A 20,014-nucleotide genomic window follows, 5' to 3' on the forward strand; every position below is an offset into this window, starting at 1 on the left:
AAGTTTAGACATTTATTCCACCGGTTAGTGAGATTCCAGGTTAATTACAGACTCGAAAAGCTTTGGAAAATGGTTCACAAAAAAAATAGGCACGAAAAATCAATTTTTTTTTTGTTTAAACTGCATTTTGAGACAATAAATAAATTTTTTGAGGAATTTCATTGGCACCGTCGGAAAGAGGAGATCTTAAGCAATAAAAATATATGTGTCTGAATTTTTTCCAGTGTCGAATAGTCTTAGTTATTGGCCGTTGAAAAGCAGTGTACCGGTAGTGGTGTTTTGGCCGTTTAAGGATTCAGGTGATTTAGGTTATAATTAGTATCCTTCCAAAAAGTAAATTTATTTGAACATTCGATGTTAGAAAATTTAAGAAAATGAGAAATATCATAAGTGCGGGCAGAGTGCTTATTATTATAAATAATTTGAATATATAATAGGTCAATCTCTTTGTTTTATGATGCACAATAAGATGGTTTCATTTAAATAAAGATACAAAAATTAAGAAAAAGTTTTTTTCAATGAAAAAGCGCTTAGTAAGTTTGAAAGATAGTAAGAATTCATCAGAATTAAAAAAACAAGCCTTTTCCAAAAAACTATTTTTATTTTCAAACTAATTCTCGAAATAAAATTGAATTAAAAAACAATTAAAATAAATTTTGCATCAAATAAGCTCAATATACGTCGGTGCAAAGGTTGCAAAAGACCGCCCTATGTTCATCACACACAGGTCGGTTGCGACTTCTCTCTCTTTCCTGCGACACTGTAGTCACAGTTCGTATATTCTGGACACCTTTGATAAAAAAAAACAATGATTCATTTGTTATTTATTAATTGATTTATTATTGAAAATTATGAGTACTGTATGAATAAAATTAAAGAAAACAACTTTACATTGATATATATCACATTTTTAGTAATTTTTACATATAATTTTCACTTGAATTACCAAAAATCAACTCGAAACATTAAAACACCATGATATACTGTAAATATACGTTAAATGCGTTTATTTACATGAAAATATGAAATTGACCTAACGTGACGAAACTCGAACGTAACGGATCCTCTTGAGGACAAATGTGCCCCAAGCGCTCAGCATTTGCTTTTTACTTGACAGACAGCGAACAACCGACAACATCAACCACTTCACCGCACTCTAGGATAGTCGAACTGAATTATGGTTTGGGTCTGCACCAAAAAATCAGAGATATTTGGTCAGGAGAATTAATTGAATTTCGCGTGGGGCACATTTGTCCCCCGCAGGATCCGTGTAGGGTTAAAACTTTTTTTCTTAAGTAACTAATGATATATAATTTAAGAATACTCAGAAATTTTTAACTAATTTTTAATTGTTTAAACAACTTGAATTTATTTTTAAAAGTGTGTTCTTTTCAGGAAAGTCGCGAATTGAACATATTTTCTAGACTTTCTGAGTTTTTTAATCAATGATGACAATAAAATAATTTATTTAAATAATTTTACAATTGTTTAAATAGTATGTGTTCGTTCAAGTATGTAGTTTACTTGAAAAAAGGCAGAAAAAACATTTCATGTCACCAACTTTTCGAAAGAGTTAAATGTTTTTTAGTACTAATTTGTTTTCTAAGAATGCTCTTAAATGTTTAAATTGTTTACACGAATTTTATTTTGTTAAAACATTATATTTTTCATTCATGGGTATTCTTAATCGAAAATTGCGCGGGATAAAATGCTTCTCATTTTTTAAGTAAGCTATAGACTTTCATTCTTAACAGACACTTACTATTAAAATCATTTTTATATTATTTTATTATTATAATTGTTTCAAGAAAATATAACTTCTCGAATATAGCTCAGTTCGTGACATTAATTTGATGTTATTTAAACAATGGAAAATTAGTTAACAAATGATTGGTTGTCCTAAATGACTGATTAATGATAATTTATGAAAAGAAAACTTTCAAAAAGCGTTAATAAACCGTAATCTTACGTAAAACTCCAATTTGTCATTTATGGGGTTTTCTTTGGGGGCCCACAAGTGGCTTAATACTTATACTGAAACGCGGAATAATTTGTAACACATCGTTGCGTGTTTTGGTTAATATATTTTACACAAACTTTACTTTCAGAAGAAAACATTAAAATTTTTACATTTGAGTACGAATTTTCTTAAATAATTGACATAATGACTTTATCTTGTCTTATTTTAAACCAAATTCCGATATCGGCAATGTAGTTTCTAATAATATTGATCACTCCAGTCTGTAATTGAGAATAAGTTTGACACTTGTAAATAGGTAATTGTTTTTTTCACGGGTAAACTTGTTATGTGTATATTATGTTGAAATTCCCATTTCTATACATTGGTTTGGAAAAACTTACAAAAAGGCATCTTAAAACTGGTCGAGGAAACAATATGGTTGGGAAAAACCAGGAATTTCTAGTTGCCTGATCATTAGAGTCCCTGATTAATTAGAAAAGACTGCCAATTAATTAAAGAACTTCTCATTGCAATAAGCAGGTTTATATAAATACTTCTTCAGAGAATGGTATATGAAGAAACTTACCTAAGATGCAAAATTTTTTTGTATGGGTTCACTTATGCAGATTAATTACTAATTCAGACTTATATTCGTCACCTAAACAAAATACTTAAAAAATAATGTGAAAAACTTTAGAATAGTAATTATTTGACAAGTACAACATAAAAAAAATTATACTTATCTTAAGCATTCTTATGTTAATACAATATTCATAAGGTACATAGTCGGAAGAACGTTAATTACATTGGTTCGGTACCATTAGACAAATTGTCCTTTCTTACAAACGGCAAAAGGCTAAAATTTCTAAACTGCTTCCTTTAAATCAACGTTATGTTAAGTCGTTAGCCATTTTTAATTTTTTAATATTCATACATTAAGTTATGGAAAGCAAATCCCAGGTGTAGACTTCTTACAAATTGAATTGTCTGTAGAAAGCGTATATTGTACATATACGCAAAGGAATAAAATCCAGTAACATTAGAATAAAAGAAATACTAAGATTCAGACAGAATAGCTTTCAATGCTTCCATTCTTTAAAATGAGCCAGTTGTGCTTCAGTTTTCTTTCAGAAAGTTTTAATGCCTTTCTTTTGTTCAAAATGAAACTTAATTTCTTTCTGTATTGAACATGGCCATTTATTGTCCCTATATAGATGAAAATTTGGTAAGGAAAGAGACAAAACAGCTAAAAGAAAAATAGCATTCGTCTACAATTAAAAGTTTTAGTAATTTTATTATTAAGAAATTGAACAAAAACCAATGCAGCATTTTACAGAAAGTATTTTAAAGCAGAATAATAAAAGAGTATATATTACTCTGTTTAATTATCACCACTAATCTTGTATGGTACGATAAACAAAGCCTTACATACAAGGCAATTAGTGAGAGGTGCATTAACGAAGTACTCTAGCTTACAAAGAGAGTTCATATGCGTACCAGCTGCAAAGAAAACAACAGAATGCAGTCTCATCTATCACACACTGTGATTGAAATGTATAATTACGAGAAAATAAGTGAAGCTTCAAACCCTTGGAACAAATTACACAGACCTATGTTGATGAATCTAAATCCGTTGTCCAAATTGCTTTATCAGATCCCGTTTTCAATATGTTATAACTTAAAAGTACCTAAATAGAAATTTGTGGCCTTTTAAACCTCCTTAAATGAAAGGTGAAAATTACGGTTTGTTGCTGTTGTAAATAAATTAAACCAAGTACAAACTTAAATCTTTTTTTTTGTGTTTAAAATAAAGCTTGATATTTATTAACCCTTTACGGTTGTATTAAGTTTTAGCGAAAATGAGGCCGCTCACACGGCAATTTTCGCCCTTCTTTTACGGAGGGTTTAAAAGGCCACCTCGTGACCAAAATTAACGTTTTAATATTGGCACTTTCATGTTAGAAAATCTTAAAAGCAACTGATAGAGCGATTTGAACAATCGATTTGGATTCAGTGCATCAACATTCATCAGAAAAACTTCTTTAGGACTGTGTCAAAAGAAAAAGCGACATTCTTAGCCCCGTGGGTTATCGAAGAAACCTCCTAACATCTCTGAATTACAACTGCAAGTCACATTTAATGTGCAACACAAATTGCGAAATGATATACGTGCAATTTGTGCAGTTATATATCATGTACTGTTGTAAAATATTCCTTTATGGAACAACTTATCCTATGAAAATCTTATATTCATAAAAATTAATGATGCAAATATGTAATTTCAATTCAGTTGAAATGCATTATTGCGTGTATGTATATGTATGTATATATATATATATATATATATATATTTATATTTATATTTGTATGAATAAGCGTCATTTAGTCCGTGGAAAATACAGTTAGCTTTTTACTATTAATAATTAATACTATTGACATTAAGAAACTTTAATTAAGATCCATTTTGAAATTCATTTTCTTCTATTGTATATGCATTTTTTATATTACAAGGAGGCATTTATAGAAACCTGTTAAATTAAAGTTATAAGGGAATGGGTGATAAGTTAATAGCATTAAGCAGTAAATTTCAGTGCAACATGGTGAGACGTTAATGCTTTTCCGTAATATCTAGTTGCAAGTGACCGCCCACTTGATGATAATAGTAATAATAAAGTCATGGCTGATATTCGAACCTACCTTTATATGGCTCTTCATAATAGTAGACATAAAATGAAAAATTTGTCTAAAATAATTACGTCATGTGAAAATATTTTGTATACCTATAAAACTGTGCAAAATTTCAATCGCCTGTGGATGGGGATGGGAAAAAATTATTTCGTATCGTTCATGAAAATTTAGAGTACATCATATTACGTCAGCAATGTGTACTGAGTAATATGCATTTACTACCAAATATTTCAGTTGATTGACAATTTGTTCCGTATTTGACTCTACCATTTGTCGACACAATGAAATTATAAAAAATGTTACTGCTGGATGATTTAATGGTTGTATTCTGATGCGTCTTTAATATGTTATCGTTGATAATGAAGTTGCAGTAAAATAATAGTGCTAAAGAGCTACAGAAATAACCAGCAATATAAAAGGAAAAGCTTATTTAACCGGCTTTAAAATTGAACAACCTTGATTTGATCCTACAGCACTTAATAGTCAAAAAGGCACCGGAAATTGGAAAGAAAACAGAGCAATGTCGCAAATGTCGAGTGATTATCAAACCCGTTCATTATACGAGTTGTGCAGAAAAGTATAGAGGAATCGGTGTGTTTTGGTTAACGTTCTGATGTGACTCTCATATCCGCCTGAGCTACGTAAATTGATGTTTTTTTTTAGTTTCCGCATGTTTACCTCAGTGTGCTGGGTCCTGAGCTCGTGTGTTGTTGATGCGATCGTCCCCGGAACGATGATCTCATTTTATCACTCCACTTACTGCGCTGCAACGTGTCAAGTCAAGCGGGCACTTGTTTGCGAGCAAGTACACGACTAGACATTAATTTTTGTTTAATGTAACCGTCTCAAATGCTGCGATTTTTTAACTTTGAAAGAGAAATCTACTTTATTAAAAAAAATGTTGAGTTCATTCTTCTTTTAGGGCATTTTAAAAGATTCCGAGGGGTTTAAGGCCATTTTCACGATTTTATGGGATTTAAATAGTTTCAATAATTTCAAGTTGATTAATAGAAGAAAATTGGTGTGAACTTGGTTAGCTATAGTTTTGGACACTGCTAATTTTAATGGTTTCTTCATTTGTTATCTTGTCTCATAAATGTTGCAACTCAAAACTACATTGAAGCCGCTTACTTTTTAAGATCGGCCTTTTACAGTGAAAGACTAAAAATTTAAGAAAATAAATCGATTTTAAAGGATTTGAAGGATTTTAGTTATAGTTTTCTAGAGGATTTCAATGATTTAAGATGTTTAAAAGGAATTTTCGAAGATATTAAAGATTTAAACGTGTTGTACAGGTTGTTCAAAGAATTCCGTATGATTTCAGAAAATGTCAGAGTGATCCTGGATATTAATGACCTTGAAATGATTTTAATGGATTCCAACGGATTTCTAAGAGAATTTCAGGGAATAAATGAAAATAAATTTCTAGGGATTTAGAAGGATTTTTACATATTTCAGGGATTTCACCTTATGTAAGGGATTCATACAGGATTGCTTAAAGAGTTCTTAAATAATTTCAAAGAATTTAAAAGCTTGTAAGCTATTTCAAAAGGTTTTCGGGTATTTCAAAAAATGTCTAGAGAAAGTTATTTTTTTAAAGCAATTTAAAAAGATAAATAAAGATTTCAATATGCTGTAGAAGATTCCAAACGTTTTCTAGGTATTTCGCAAGATTTAAGGGGGTTTTGAAATGTCAAAGCATTTTAAAGATTATAGTATGTTTTAAAAGATTCCGAGGAATTTCATGCGATTTCGTAAGATGATACAAAATTTGAAGAGAATAAAAGATTTCCAAGGAATTTAAAATCATTTTATAAGCTTCAAAAATTCGAAGGATTTCAAGAAATTTTACAATATTTGAAGGGTTCATAGGATTTCAAAAGATATTCCAAGATTCCATAAGATTATAAGGGATTCCTATACATTTTAAGGGATTAAAAAAAATTGGAGGGATTTCTAAGATTTCATTATTTTAAAGTAATTTTTAATTATATTGCAGATTTCCAGATTTTTTGTGACATTTGCGTGGTTTTACTCGATTTTTATGAGTTCGATAGGATTCTCCCAAGATTTAATTGATTTCATAAATCAATTCCAAGAAACTTAAAGAGATTTCAGAAAAATTCATAGGTTTTTCTAAGAAAAATTTCTAGAGAACTTTCGGGGATAAATTAAATTTCAACGAACTTCTACGGATTTTAGGGATTTCTGGGTATACATCAAGTGTTATGAATTGAACTGCCCAGTTGATTCTCATTAGTTTTAATTATTGTACCAATTAAAGCCGTATTTCAGGCCGGATTTTAAAATGAGATTTATTATTGAAATTCAGTTAATAATCGCTGATTCTGAGTGAAATTTAAGTTATTCAAATAGCCGGAAGTAAGTCACTGATTCGAATTGAGAGAGCATCCCTCAACTCATTTGAAACAAATACTTGTGTGAATAATTAATAATAAACAATCTAATATGTTTTTAAGATAGTTTTAAAGGCCACCTTACTTGCTCTTACAGAAGCTGAACATGGCTACGCTTCGACAATGCCGATACCTGACGACATGCGGTCATCCAGTAAGAGGTCCAAAACGAAAAAATCCCAGGGCAGCAGGTTAGTAATTGTCTACCGTTCTATCGCCAACATCGCGCTTTAAATTTTGAAGGACATCCTTGGATACATACCTGTGTCTGTTTGGGTATTATGAATGCATAATCATGTTTACAGCTACCGTTCGGCTACTTCCTTTTTCCTTATATCTAACGGCGGCTTTTACCTTTCATCATATTTCACCATCTACCAAAGATTTACAAATTATTTGTCATTCGGAAACCAAAATCCTATTAAAGTCTAAGACTCTAAGCAAGCCGTAACTAAGTCCCTCGGCATTTGCCTTCAGATTGAGATTACCGTTATATACACAGCAAAAAAAATTTAATTTAAGTTGAAAATTCTGCTTATTTTAAGCTTTATGGTGACACAAAAAGAAGTATAGGCAATCTCAAATTAAGAATTACATCTAAACATGAAATTAAGGGAATTAGATTTCTGAAATTCAAGTCGGGACTATCTGAAATTCAGGAGGCACGATCTGAAATTTAGGAATGGTCGCTCTTCAATTAAGAATGTATGTATACTGAAAGCTAATGCAACCTTAATTTAATACTCTAGCTGAAAATAAGGGTCAGGTCCGGTTCAAAATCTTCGGAAAATTGCGTTATGTAATGTATTGGAAGGACGCTTGCATTGCGAAGTAAAAAGTTTCGTAATAATTAAATTATTTTGATGGGTTTAATAATCCAAATATTGGCTGATAACTGAAACTGATTTGGCTGCAGCACTTTTTTAAATCCGTGAAACTAAAACTCCCCGAATTATGGAAACATAGTATTATAGCCGGCACTGACCATAACGCGACATGGAGTACTGGAGTAGGACGCGACTAGAATAAATGGCCAGGAGCGGTATAGTAGCGTAAGCGTTCTGTAACGTCAGTAGAAAAATGCTGATTTCTGATTTAACATAAGTTAGTGCTTTATTCTACATAGTTTGCACACTTAAATTCAGTTACTTCCTTAATTCAAGTCAAATCTGAAATGAAGTCTAATATAACTTTAAGTATTTTTATTTTTACTGTGTACTACCGCCGGAAATGGCTAGTGAGTACTATTAAAAATCACTGCTGACTTTGAACCACAATAACTTGTTTGAAAATAAAGCTATGAATTTTTTTAAATATTTAGAAAGCCTATGAAATTCTACGTCGAATTACTTCTAATAGAGATATTTTTGAGTTTTTGAAAAGGATACATCACTTCAGAAGTTTAAACAAAAATCAAGAATTCAGGAATAATGGGTTCTACGAAAAAAAAATCCAAAATAGCAATGCGATAAACTTGAAGTTCAGAATGACAAATGTTTTGTAACAAACGACAAAGCAAATTCAAATGATTTTTAATATAGATTAGTAGTTCGGATATTGAATTTTGGTATTTTATTATCAAGGTTTCCGAAAAATGATTTGGTTACCGTAAATAACACGGATTTGGTCCTAATCCTCTTAATGTGAATGCGCTTTTCCCCTCAATGGTTGTCGTCCAGAACCCTACTCCCATAAAACTACACATAATAAATCCGCAAAATAAATGCACGTGGTCACAACGCACAGCAGAAGTATTCATGTGCGAATATTATTACACTAGTTCACGATCGTAAAGATGCTTCTCTTCGCTTTCATCTAATGTTGCTCTCTCTGCAATTTCTCACTATTTTAACACCAACTGTGGAACTGTTTGTATTAGTCGTTTAGCAGCCACGAGCTGCTGGTCATCGGACGGATACAGTATTTATTTACTCACTCTTTCGTAATTCTAGCTGATAATATTATTTCCTCTTTTGAAGTCACAGTGGCATTCGAGGTTGCATTGCGTATTTAATGTTAAGACTGTACATTACCTTCCTGGGTGCCAACATCCTATGATAATTGTACTATCTACTGAGTACTCATATGTCTAGATTTATTTAGACATGTCCTAGGACAAATAAACGGCATTGTTCCTTCAAGATTGAAATGAAATTTAGTTCCTTATGATCTGTTTAACTTATTAAAGTCAAAAAACATGAAAGCGCAAATCAAAATTAGCTTTCCAACTACCATCTTGTCGGTTCATTATACAGACAAATATATAACAAAAGAAAACAGAGGGAGATAAGAGAAAGAGTCAACTAAAACCAACTTCCCACTGTTTCATTATTATTTCTCCGTCTTTTTTATACTTATAGGGACCAGTATGTGGCAAATTCCTCTTCGTTTCTTTTTAAAGAATTCTTTGAAGTTGATGTTTTTATAAATGTGGAATTTTTTGGATTATTACTTCTCCTGTTGGGGAATTGTAATAATCTGAGTCGATTGGTTCGAAATTGTCTCCAAAATCGAAATTTCAAGATCCCAAGCTATTTCGGATAATTTAAAAATATTTCATAGGATTTCTAAAAAATTCAGGAGATTTAAACAGATTTCAAGGGCTTTATTAAGATTTTTACTGATTTCAGGGCTTTTTTTTTACTTTTCTGAAAAATAACTTGAAAATGAAGGAACACATTTTAAATTGAAAAAAAATTTCATTGGCACAAAATAAAACATTTCTCTGAACTAGAAGAAATTTATTTTAACCAACGAACTTTTTCTTCAGATAAAATAATATTTTTTCTGGCAAGATGCTAAGGAATTTCAAAGGATTAAAGGAAAATTCAAGGGATTTAAAAAGGATTTCAAAGATGTAAACGTTTTTAAAGGTGTTTTAAAAGATAGTAAAGATTTTAAGATGTTGTACGGGACTTGAAAACATTTCTAGGGATTTTCCATGATTTAAGGGATTTGATCAATTCTAAAGCATTTCAAAGAAATTATTTCGTAAGATTTCAGAAGATTTCAAGGGGGTCTACAAATTTGTAGAATTTTCGGTATAATTCGAAGGATTTAAACATAATTCAAGGACTTTTAACGGATTTCAAGTAATCGCAAGGACCTTTATCAGATTTTTTGGGATTTCAAAGGGTTTTAAAGAGTTTAAATATTCTTACAAAGTTTTAAGGAATGTAACTAGATTTCGAAATCTTTAGAATCTTTCATAGGCATTAAGGGATTTCTGAAGAATTTCAGAAAATAGCTGAAATATAATTTTAAGAGACTTTTATTGATTTCTACGTATTTGATAAAATTAAAAAAATTTCAAGTGGTTTAAAAAGATTGAAGAGTTTTCCATGATTTTTGTAGGGGATATCATCTGATGTCAGAGGTTATTAAAGGTATCAAACGGAATTTAAAGCTGTTGGGTTACTTTAAAAAAATGCAAAGGTTTTTATGCGATTTTATGGGAAATGTACATTTGTGTATATATATTATATTTCGTTAAATCTGGAACATGAGAGTTAATTTATTGAACTCAAAAAATGTTTTTTTGAATAAAACAAATTCTTTCTTTGATAAAAAGTGAAATAAATATTTTATTGAGTTAAACAAATATTTGGTGGATTCAAATCAAATGTATTTGATTCCAGCATACCATTGTTAAAGTCAAACACATTCTATCTATGATATAGGGTCAGAGAAATGTTTCTTTGATTTAATATTATGTAATGTTTAAGACCGTAAAATTAAACCTTTGGAACTAGCACAGATTGAGTGTCCTCTTTGGAAATATCAAATAAGTATTACTGACTATTTGATTCATTGGAGTTGTTAAATCAATTCGTTTTGCTCCACAGTGACTAGAATTTTAATTAATTAATTTTAAATAATTAGAATTAAATTTTTTAACCGCGATTTTTTTCTGATTTCAGGACGACTCATAATGAGTTGGAGAAAAACAGGTGAGTGGACTTTATGCACATAGTCGAGTAGTGTAAAGATAATCGAGGCGGTCATTACCGTAACTCTGTTATCGACCCACAGGTATTATTATGTAAACACCTTTCTTTTCTTACGCTTCTTATGATTATAGTAAGGAATACGCAACCGGAAGATGCATCCTCGTTTTACCGACAAATGTTTGGCTCATAAAAGGTCAATAATCTTTTTTTATAATAAGAAGTTTGTGTTGAGTCCAAGTAAGAAAAATCCATTTTTGAACATCATCAATTTTTTTACAGTCTCAGGCCTTGGACTTTCGCCACTAGATTGGCCAAATTAACATGTGCCATCTCAAAAATCGAATTTTCAAAAGGTTTTAGGATACTTTACGGTCTTTAAAGGTATTTTAAAGGATTTTACTAGACCTACGCGGCTTATGAGGATCTTTAAGGGCTTTAAAGGTTAAAAACAATTTCAATGGATTTACAATATAAATTCCGTGAGCCCCGGTGATCTAACGAGGCTGTTTTTAAAATGTATGCTACTATTGGTATACTAATTTGAATTTCTCAAATTAGTTTGGTGCCTGCAACTTATACATAGGTGCATACTATATAGGGCAATTTTGGCAACAGAAACTGTTTTTCAAATATGGTTCAAGTTCTTTGCTTTTCATAAAAAATATGCTCCTTGGCTCTAAATAGTATAAAAGTATTCGTGCTCAAATTAAGACTGTGGCTCTGGTGATGTTTTAAATTTTCTGCTAATGTACTCCGATTATAAGTAAAGCAAAAGAATTCAGCAAAATATTTACACACTAAACGGATAATAATCCGATTTCGAAACTGTAAAAAATTACTTTGTACATTGTGAAAACAAAAAGACTCAATAAATCCTTCTGATAAAACATTGTTTCGTACGAGCTCTAAGTAATCATCATCTGTTTTGGTTAATTTTGATTGAGAAATATGGAAGTTTTTGTACGGTACGGTAACCGATACTGATAAAAATACACTACATTTTCTTGTAAGTTTATTTACATTGTAATGAATGTTCTTAATATTTCTCTACAAATTTAGGACGAATGAGCAGTGCGGCTTTTGTTCTAGATTTCATGAGAAGATGGAACCTAAAAAATGATCCATACTTGATGAAAAGTAGAGGAGAAGTAGTTTATCAATGATAAATTTAGAGGTGATTCATTTTATCTTAAATAGAGACCTCTAAACTAATTGCCGTGCATCTGAAGATACACAAAAAAAGAATCCTACGAGGCATTCTACAGAAACTACAAGGCTACAGCTAAAATGGAGAAGTTCATCAAGTTTTCTAAAGAAAAACGGGGTTTGATGTAAGCTACACGTTCGATAAACAAAAGTGCTCTGTATGTGGAAAATCATTCACATAAAATGACCTTGTAAAAAATATGAACCATATGAGAAATTGTTCACACAACTTTATTTACATTTAAGTGACGTTACCTTTTCTGCTGAAGCTATAGAGGCTTGATTATAAAAGCGATAAAGTCTATTCTTTTTTTTTTCGACAAGTTCTACGGAATATAACAACGATAGACTATAAGATTGTAGGCAGTGGCAGGGGTTAATTACATCGTAGTTGGCAATCTTAAGTGCAACCCTATTCTCCGTGGAGATCAGGAAACTTTGGAACACAATAGGGCTAGGCACTCTGGTGAACCGGATCTGTTCCAAGGGTGCCTGTCTGTACTAACCCCGATTGTTGAGGTGATTTATAAGTCGCGAACCGCGGCCGTGCACACCGCCCTCTTCCGTTAGTGGTGCTTTAACCCAGCCACTGACACAAGTCTTAAACTCTTCAAGTAAAATATACTCGCATACACCTACATTTTCCTCGCTGGAACCCGTACTTTTTGCGCACCTCCTATGCTTTCGCTGTAAAATGTACGAGACCATGAGTGTATCCTTAAGTATGCTGGCTGGATGGCTGCCGTCGTTAAGATGCAGCGCGATTGTTTCTTAAAATCGTCAATGGCGTGTAGCTAGCCTCTTATTGTCTTGAGAGCGATGGAGTATCTAAAGCTTCGAAAGTAGAGGGCTTTTATTTTAAAACATTGTTATTCACGACGCTTAATGATAATGTTGAGAAAAAAGTATTGAAATGTTTCACCGGGGTTTCAGTTTGCACTTATTTTTATTTCTTTTTTTTCATGCGATTGTGATTTCGCGAAGAGAAGATATCAGATAATGGTTCTTTTTTAAATAGATAGAAATTTCCTATATAAAAAAGTGGTGTGACGATATCTCGCATATATTGTTAGGGTGTCTCCTGCACTCAGAGAAAAGATTAAGTTGATTCAACAAAACAGTTTGTTCAAACTACTTTGTTGAAACTAACAAATTTGGTCAGCTCAAATAAACCTTTGGTTATATTCAGAAAACACAGCGAATTGATTTGTTCAATTCAAAGTAATTATTTATATGAGCATGTTTAGTTGATACAACCAAATAAATGTGTTGAGCTGAATATATTATTTATTGGGAAATGATTTGGTTAAAGTAACGAGATAATTTGGTTCATTTAATCAAACCCCTTTCATTAAAATCAACTAAAAATACCGAATGCCAATTGCGTGCCGAAAAGCATCGGAAAGATTGTGCGTCGTGTCATGAATTTATGAAAAAATGAGTGCAACGAACATTGGATGTGTCCTTGCAGTGTCCAATGTATGGCAAAACTGCATTCTGCAACAATATACAGAACATTTGGAATTTTGTAAAACTTTTAGTTCGCAGGGTGCAGTTTAGTTCACCGGTGCAGGCAATCTAACCTCGATCAAAAGTAATATTTGGTTGGATGAATTAACATATTTTATTGGATCAAACCAAAATATTTATTATAATCAACCAGACTGTCTTAACAGAACGATTTGGTTGCATGAACCAACATTTTTATTGACCATATAGGAGTGTATTTATTTCTTTGATCCAACCAAATTTTTTTCTGAGTGTGTGCGGGAATTTAAGAAAATCCGGGACTTGATTTTATTTTTAATGTGGGAATTGCATTTAACTAACTTCCTTATAATTTAAATTTTTCCCCCTTGGAGCTACTTAAGCTACTTTTTTTCTTTTCAAACATGTTACCCATGTCGCAAACCACTATGCCTTGTATGTATGTATAAATAAAATACCTATATAAAATATATATAAATAAATATAATAAATATAAACCCGACTGGTTGCGACACGTGTAAATATGACTTTGTGTCTGTTTTCATTTTTTGTCATTAATTGATAATAAAGATTGCGAATTCTCTATCTTATTAATTTTAATAATTAAAATTTCCATTTAAGTAAATTAATTGCATGATACAATTTATTTCCGAATTTTGCTTATTGATAGAAAATGTTAATTGCAAATGATGTTCTAATATTGGGAAACAATTCTGTTCTTAATATTTTGCTACCACGCTATAATTAGTAAAATTTTGCATACTTTTAAAGAGATGAGAAAAATGAAACTATGGACAAAAACTTATATACTGTCGGTGCCGGAAAAAAAATATCGGTGCCGAGAGAGAAAATAGATGTTTCAATATACCTCAGAAAATTTCAAATTATTATTTATCAAAAAAAAGTTGTAAGAGAAAGATTCCTGATAAAATTTCAATGATTTTGTTTTCTTCAAAATTAATTTCAAGCGACAACTTACAAAGTTCTTAAATGATTTTAAATTAATTATTTAATTAAATTTAAAAAAAAAAATTTTATATCACTAATTAAGTTAATAAAAATATAAATAAACGTATAGGAGATATTTAGAAGTTTTCCAAAGTTCCAAAAATATTTTAAAGATACAAAATTCGAAGCTGTTTAAAAAATTATGAAAGGTTTCAAGAAAGTGATCAAACTTGCTTCAAATTATATAGAAAAATTTAAAATGATTTTTCGATTTTGGTATAATTCGAGTCAGTTTAAAAGATTTTTGAAAATTTTCTATTTTAGTAAATATTTACTATTTTTTATTATTATTATGATTATTATTATCTGGGGGAAGGGAGTAATGTGAGGTAGGGATATGAAATTTTCAAATTGATCTAGAATTCTCGTGATATTTATTTAAATAACACGTTCGTTCCATAACACTGCTATTTTTTTCTTGGAAAAATACCTTTTTTAGTTGAAATATGAACAATAATTACATTTTTCGTTGAGAATTCCTTTTTTTTTGTTAAAAATGAAGATCTAATTATTTTGTTGAAAATTGGACTTTTTTTGGCTCTTTTTTTAGTTAAAGAGTTTTAGTTTAGATTTTTTTAGTTAAAAGTTCATCTGTTTGGTTGAAAATCTAATTTTTTCCTTGAAAATTCGTTTTTCTTTTGTTTAAAAATAAATATTTTGTAAACAATTCGTCCCATTAGATAAAAATTGTAATCTTTTTGTTTAAAAATACAACTGTTTTTTCATAATTAATCTTTTTGTTCAGGATTCAACCTTTTCGTTAATAATTCGTCTTTCTTAGATGAATTCAACTAATTTTGATTTAAAATTTAAATATTTTTGGCTTGAAAATTAAACTTTTTTGTCGACATTTCCATTTTGCGTGTCTGAAATTTTCAAAAATCTTTTTCAGTTATCTCAAAGAATCTGAATTTTTAAGGGTGCTAGAAAATTATGTTTTTAGTGGAGTAAATATTACGCTAGCTACTGGAATTGGATTGACGATTAAAATTTTTATTCTTGGTAGCCAATTACGTCTTTTTTTTTAATTAACTAACGTAGAGTACGCAGTATGAAATTTTAAGTGCAAGATGAAATAGAAGGAATACAGATTATGCCGTTCTAAAATCTAAAGAATGCATGTCTCAGAATACTCTCACTTCTTCAAGATGACTGAAAAACGATTGGCAGGAACTTGTACTATATTGAGCAAAATATGTTTTCAGATGTTAAAAATTTATGTAGTATTTGAATTTATTATTTAGATCTTCATTGATGATGATTTGTATTCAATTCGCGTTTTTCAGTTAAGATATATATATTTTTATCAGTAGAATTATCGATTCGCATCGATATTCCCTGAGCATTTTACAAACTGTCATTTCGGTCTGAAACAGAACGAGGCTGTCTACAGCTCAATGAGAAAATAATTTGAAAATTGTTCGAAAATTCGATGCTGTTTATTATCGTTTGTGTGAAGTTGAAATGCGGTTAGGCAAATGCAGCAGCATAAATATTGCACTGAAAATAAACCGTCGATTTTCGCTGTAAAAGACTTTTTACCCATTCGGCTCTTCGCGTAATAATTCACAATGTTGTTATCTATGTACTAACTCATTTTCCAAACCCATTTTCCAAACCTATTTTTTCACACAAAGTATAAGAAAGGTTACATTTTTTGCTGAATATTATAATAAATGTAAGTTAGGGTAGTTTATAAATGGGCAATTTCACTTTACCATATAGTAGTCCATAAGAAAACATATTTTCCCATACAGAGTATGAGAGAATACGTTTATTTTCGGAATATTTTTAATGTAAGTCAGTTTTTGCATTGGGCTTTACCAAATCGTAGCCCTTTAGGAAATCGAACAAGCCTTTTTTGTGAAAACAATTTACTTTCAGGGATTACAGTCCATACACTTTTTCAACTACCCCCCCCCCCCCCCCCCCCCCCCCCCCCCCCGTTACTCTGAAGAATCCCCTAAAATACCTTAAATCGAGATTTTTAATCCAATTTTCTCCGTTTTAGAAGGTTTATCAACCAGAAAATAAATTTTGAACAAATTAGTTAAACTTTTAACCAAATTGTTATATGTTTAAGCCAAGAAGATGATTAAAAAAAGTTAAATTTTCAACCGTTTAATAAAATTTTTCAACAATGAAAGATGAATTTCCCAAAAAAATCTAATAGTTGATATTCGAATAAAAATATTTAGTTTTAAATAAAAAATTGTCAAATTCATCAAGTCAAAAAGACGAATTTTCTTTAATACAGTCAAATTTTTAAGCTGAAAAAGCAAACTAACTAACTATTCTAACTAACTATTCTAAAGAAAAGGTGCTGCTATTATAAAGCACTGTTCGATATTCACAAGATATCCGTATGAGTTTGAAGTTCACAGTCTTTACGAAAAAGGCAAAAAGAGATCCGTTTGATTTTTAAAAGACAGTATGATTGCGGTGATAATGGCAGCGCTGAAGTCCAAAAGAACCTCAAAAAGGTTTCGATAAGACGCTACTAACTCAAAATTTGGTTCTAGAGAATGGCAGCCTCTGAGAACATACTAATTTTAAAAATTTTAGTTTTAAAAACATACTAATTTAAAAGGTCAAAATTTTGTTGTTGATAATAATTTTATGTCCAGAAAAAAGTTTTACCTCTCTAGCGCATGTGGAACCTTCTTCAAATCGAACCATTCACCGTTTTTAAGTTGAAAAGAAACTTTATTTTGTCTATGCAATTGATTCTGGAACACTGCCAATCGTAAAGTCCATGTAAAATTGAAAATCTGAAATAAATCCTTAATTAAATAGCTTGTTCAATTACTTATTTAAAAAAAAAAAAACATAGTCATCATCAGAATGAAAATAAGGAATGTGGACATGTATGAGAGATTGAAAAGAAGGAAAAGAAAAAATGTTGAAATTAGAAATGTGAGAGAAAAGGGAGCGATGAAAGCGATGCATACGTACGTTCGTCGCGGTCGTGCACTTCGAAGGACTTGGTTGTGCAGCAGAGTTTATTGATTTTTTTTTTTCATGTGTAGGAGGAGGAGGTGGAGGGAGGGAGGGATTGCATGCCCTACTCCCAGTCGTGACAAACCGAGCGAAGTAAAAGCAGACACCCGTTATACCTTGTAGTGTGGCTATATTGCAGGCACGCGCAATAAATACAGACGCACCTATGCATACTCGCCTGTTATGTAACTGAAACCTCCGAGCAACACACAACCCACGCTACATGAGGCGATGTACTCGGCTTCGCTTCGGCGAGTCGAGTTGTAACGCGGACTGGCTATTTTCGATGCCCGTCACTGTTTGCCCCTACAAATGCATTACCGCATTACGCGATCGTATTCGTATGTGCAGGCATCTGCACGTGCATCCCAGAAAACGGATCGAGAATATGAAAATACGCAGTTGCAGACTTCCCTCTTTTTCCCGTTTTTCCCCTTTTTAAAGAATTGGTCTTATGCTTCCTCGTGCGTAGAGGCAGCTTTGTAATGTTAGTAATTTTGAAAAAAACGTATTCGCTTAACTGAACGTTCCTCAATCAAATAAAAATATATATTACAATGTTTTAAGCAATTACTCGCGCGTGATGAAATTTAGAGGGCGTATTTTCACCACTAATATCTGAAAACTGAAGAAGGTTTTCTAAAAATATGTATTACCTTCACAGAGAAAAATCGATGCTTGAAGTATAAAATTGTTCAGCGAAACAGATAGGCATTAAGGCGTAACTTCTGCTATCGTTTGAGATGTTATACGTAAAAATATTTTTATGTTGAATTGAAACTCCCGAGATGTTAGACTAAAAAATCAGAGATGTTAAAGTTGTCAGAGTGCAAGAAACCCATACCTCTATCGGCCACTTGAAAAAAGCCCGTGTAAAAATTTTGGTTTGGCGCCAGTCGGGCCCCGATCGGGAAAAATGTGGTCTGGGCATCCAAAATGTGGACCAGATATGGCCCCTTTAATTTTTTATTTCTATAATTAGTAAATTTTAAAAAGTTTTTATATTAATATTTTTTCAACTTTGCATTTTACAAAACTTTAATTTTTCAATATTCTTCATTATATATCATTATACATTATATCTCATTTTCAATATTCTACATTACATTTTCTATTTGTATTGCTTGAACTTTTTTGAAAAGAGTTTGCATTTTGATGAAAACTATTATGTTTTGACAAACAATGTTCAAATTTAGAGCTATTTGACACACACACACACACAAATAAATTTTAATCATAAATATTTTTAAATTTTCTTAATATTCTTTTGGAATTATTTTTGTTTGACTAATGCACATGGGGCACGTGGAGTGAGATTTAAAAAGTGAGGTTATGTTCGAGAAAATATAAAAAGCATTCAATTTATAATGTTATTAATCCGGAAATTCATACATTTGACATAAGGTAATCTCTATTTTCAGAATATCAGCAACAAAATATAAAATTCTAAAAAGCTGGAAAACATGTTTTTATTCACGTAAGTAGTAAATGCGCTTAAAATGACGACACTTTCTCGAATACATTGCTGGAAATCTTCAGAAGCTAAAAATGAATTGTGATGTTGGTTCTAGCGAATTAAAGCTTACCTTTGCCTTCATTGCGGATATAAGAAATTTCACCAACAATTCTGTGATTCCGAACTCGCAATCTACTATTTGCTTTTGGCATTTTAAGTCATATGAAAGAAAAACAATATCACGGCCATAAAAGAAAACTTGAAATAATCTTGTCTAATCTAACCTGACCCGACATAGCTCTGACGCGAGCCGCATCATCTGCCCCCTTGGGGCCACATGTGGAAAATCCGATCGGGCCCAGATCGGAACTCGGGAATAAGTTGGGCGATTTCTGCACGGGTGCTGTCGACATTTGTCGTTCACTTGGTGAAGCTGGTAGTAAAGGTTCCGTGTCATATTATACTAATAATAATAATGCTGTAAATTGTTTTTATTGAGTAAAATAATTGATAAAAGTTGATTTTTCCTCTCCAAAAAAACCTTCGAGGTAAGAAAGCTCTGCGTTGCAGACTTTCATATATCTTTTAATATCCACATAAATTTCCAACATCTAAGTGGCTCTGTTATAGTTAAACATTCAAAATTTTATCCCAACATATGTATATATAACTGTAAACATCCATTTCACGTAATTCAATGTAGATGCAAGAATGGAGGAGATTCGTGATGTCGAATCAATTGAACTACCAGGTGTATACATATGAAACCGGTATTGCCATTTAGCGGCCAGTAGGCACACTTGTAGGCACTGTCGGAACTTACCATTTGTGCTAATTGGCG

At 31.4% G+C, this 20,014-nt stretch overlaps 1 protein-coding gene across 2 annotated transcripts in view; it reads left to right on the plus strand.

The window, feature by feature from the left end:
• The window catches only part of LOC117167030 (max dimerization protein 1-like), a 453,587-nt gene that overhangs the window by 3,846 nt on the left and 429,727 nt on the right, over window positions 1–20,014 (plus strand). For both annotated transcript variants that reach the window (XM_033351586.1, XM_033351587.1), the window contains exons 3-4: window positions 7,163–7,256; window positions 10,986–11,015. In XM_033351586.1, the coding sequence (XP_033207477.1) occupies window positions 7,163–7,256; window positions 10,986–11,015 (124 nt within the window). The remainder of the gene's footprint in view (window positions 1–7,162; window positions 7,257–10,985; window positions 11,016–20,014) is intronic.

The sequence above is a fragment of the Belonocnema kinseyi genome, chromosome 2 (assembly GCF_010883055.1).
Source record: "Belonocnema kinseyi isolate 2016_QV_RU_SX_M_011 chromosome 2, B_treatae_v1, whole genome shotgun sequence".
Lineage (NCBI taxonomy): Eukaryota > Metazoa > Arthropoda > Insecta > Hymenoptera > Cynipidae > Belonocnema > Belonocnema kinseyi.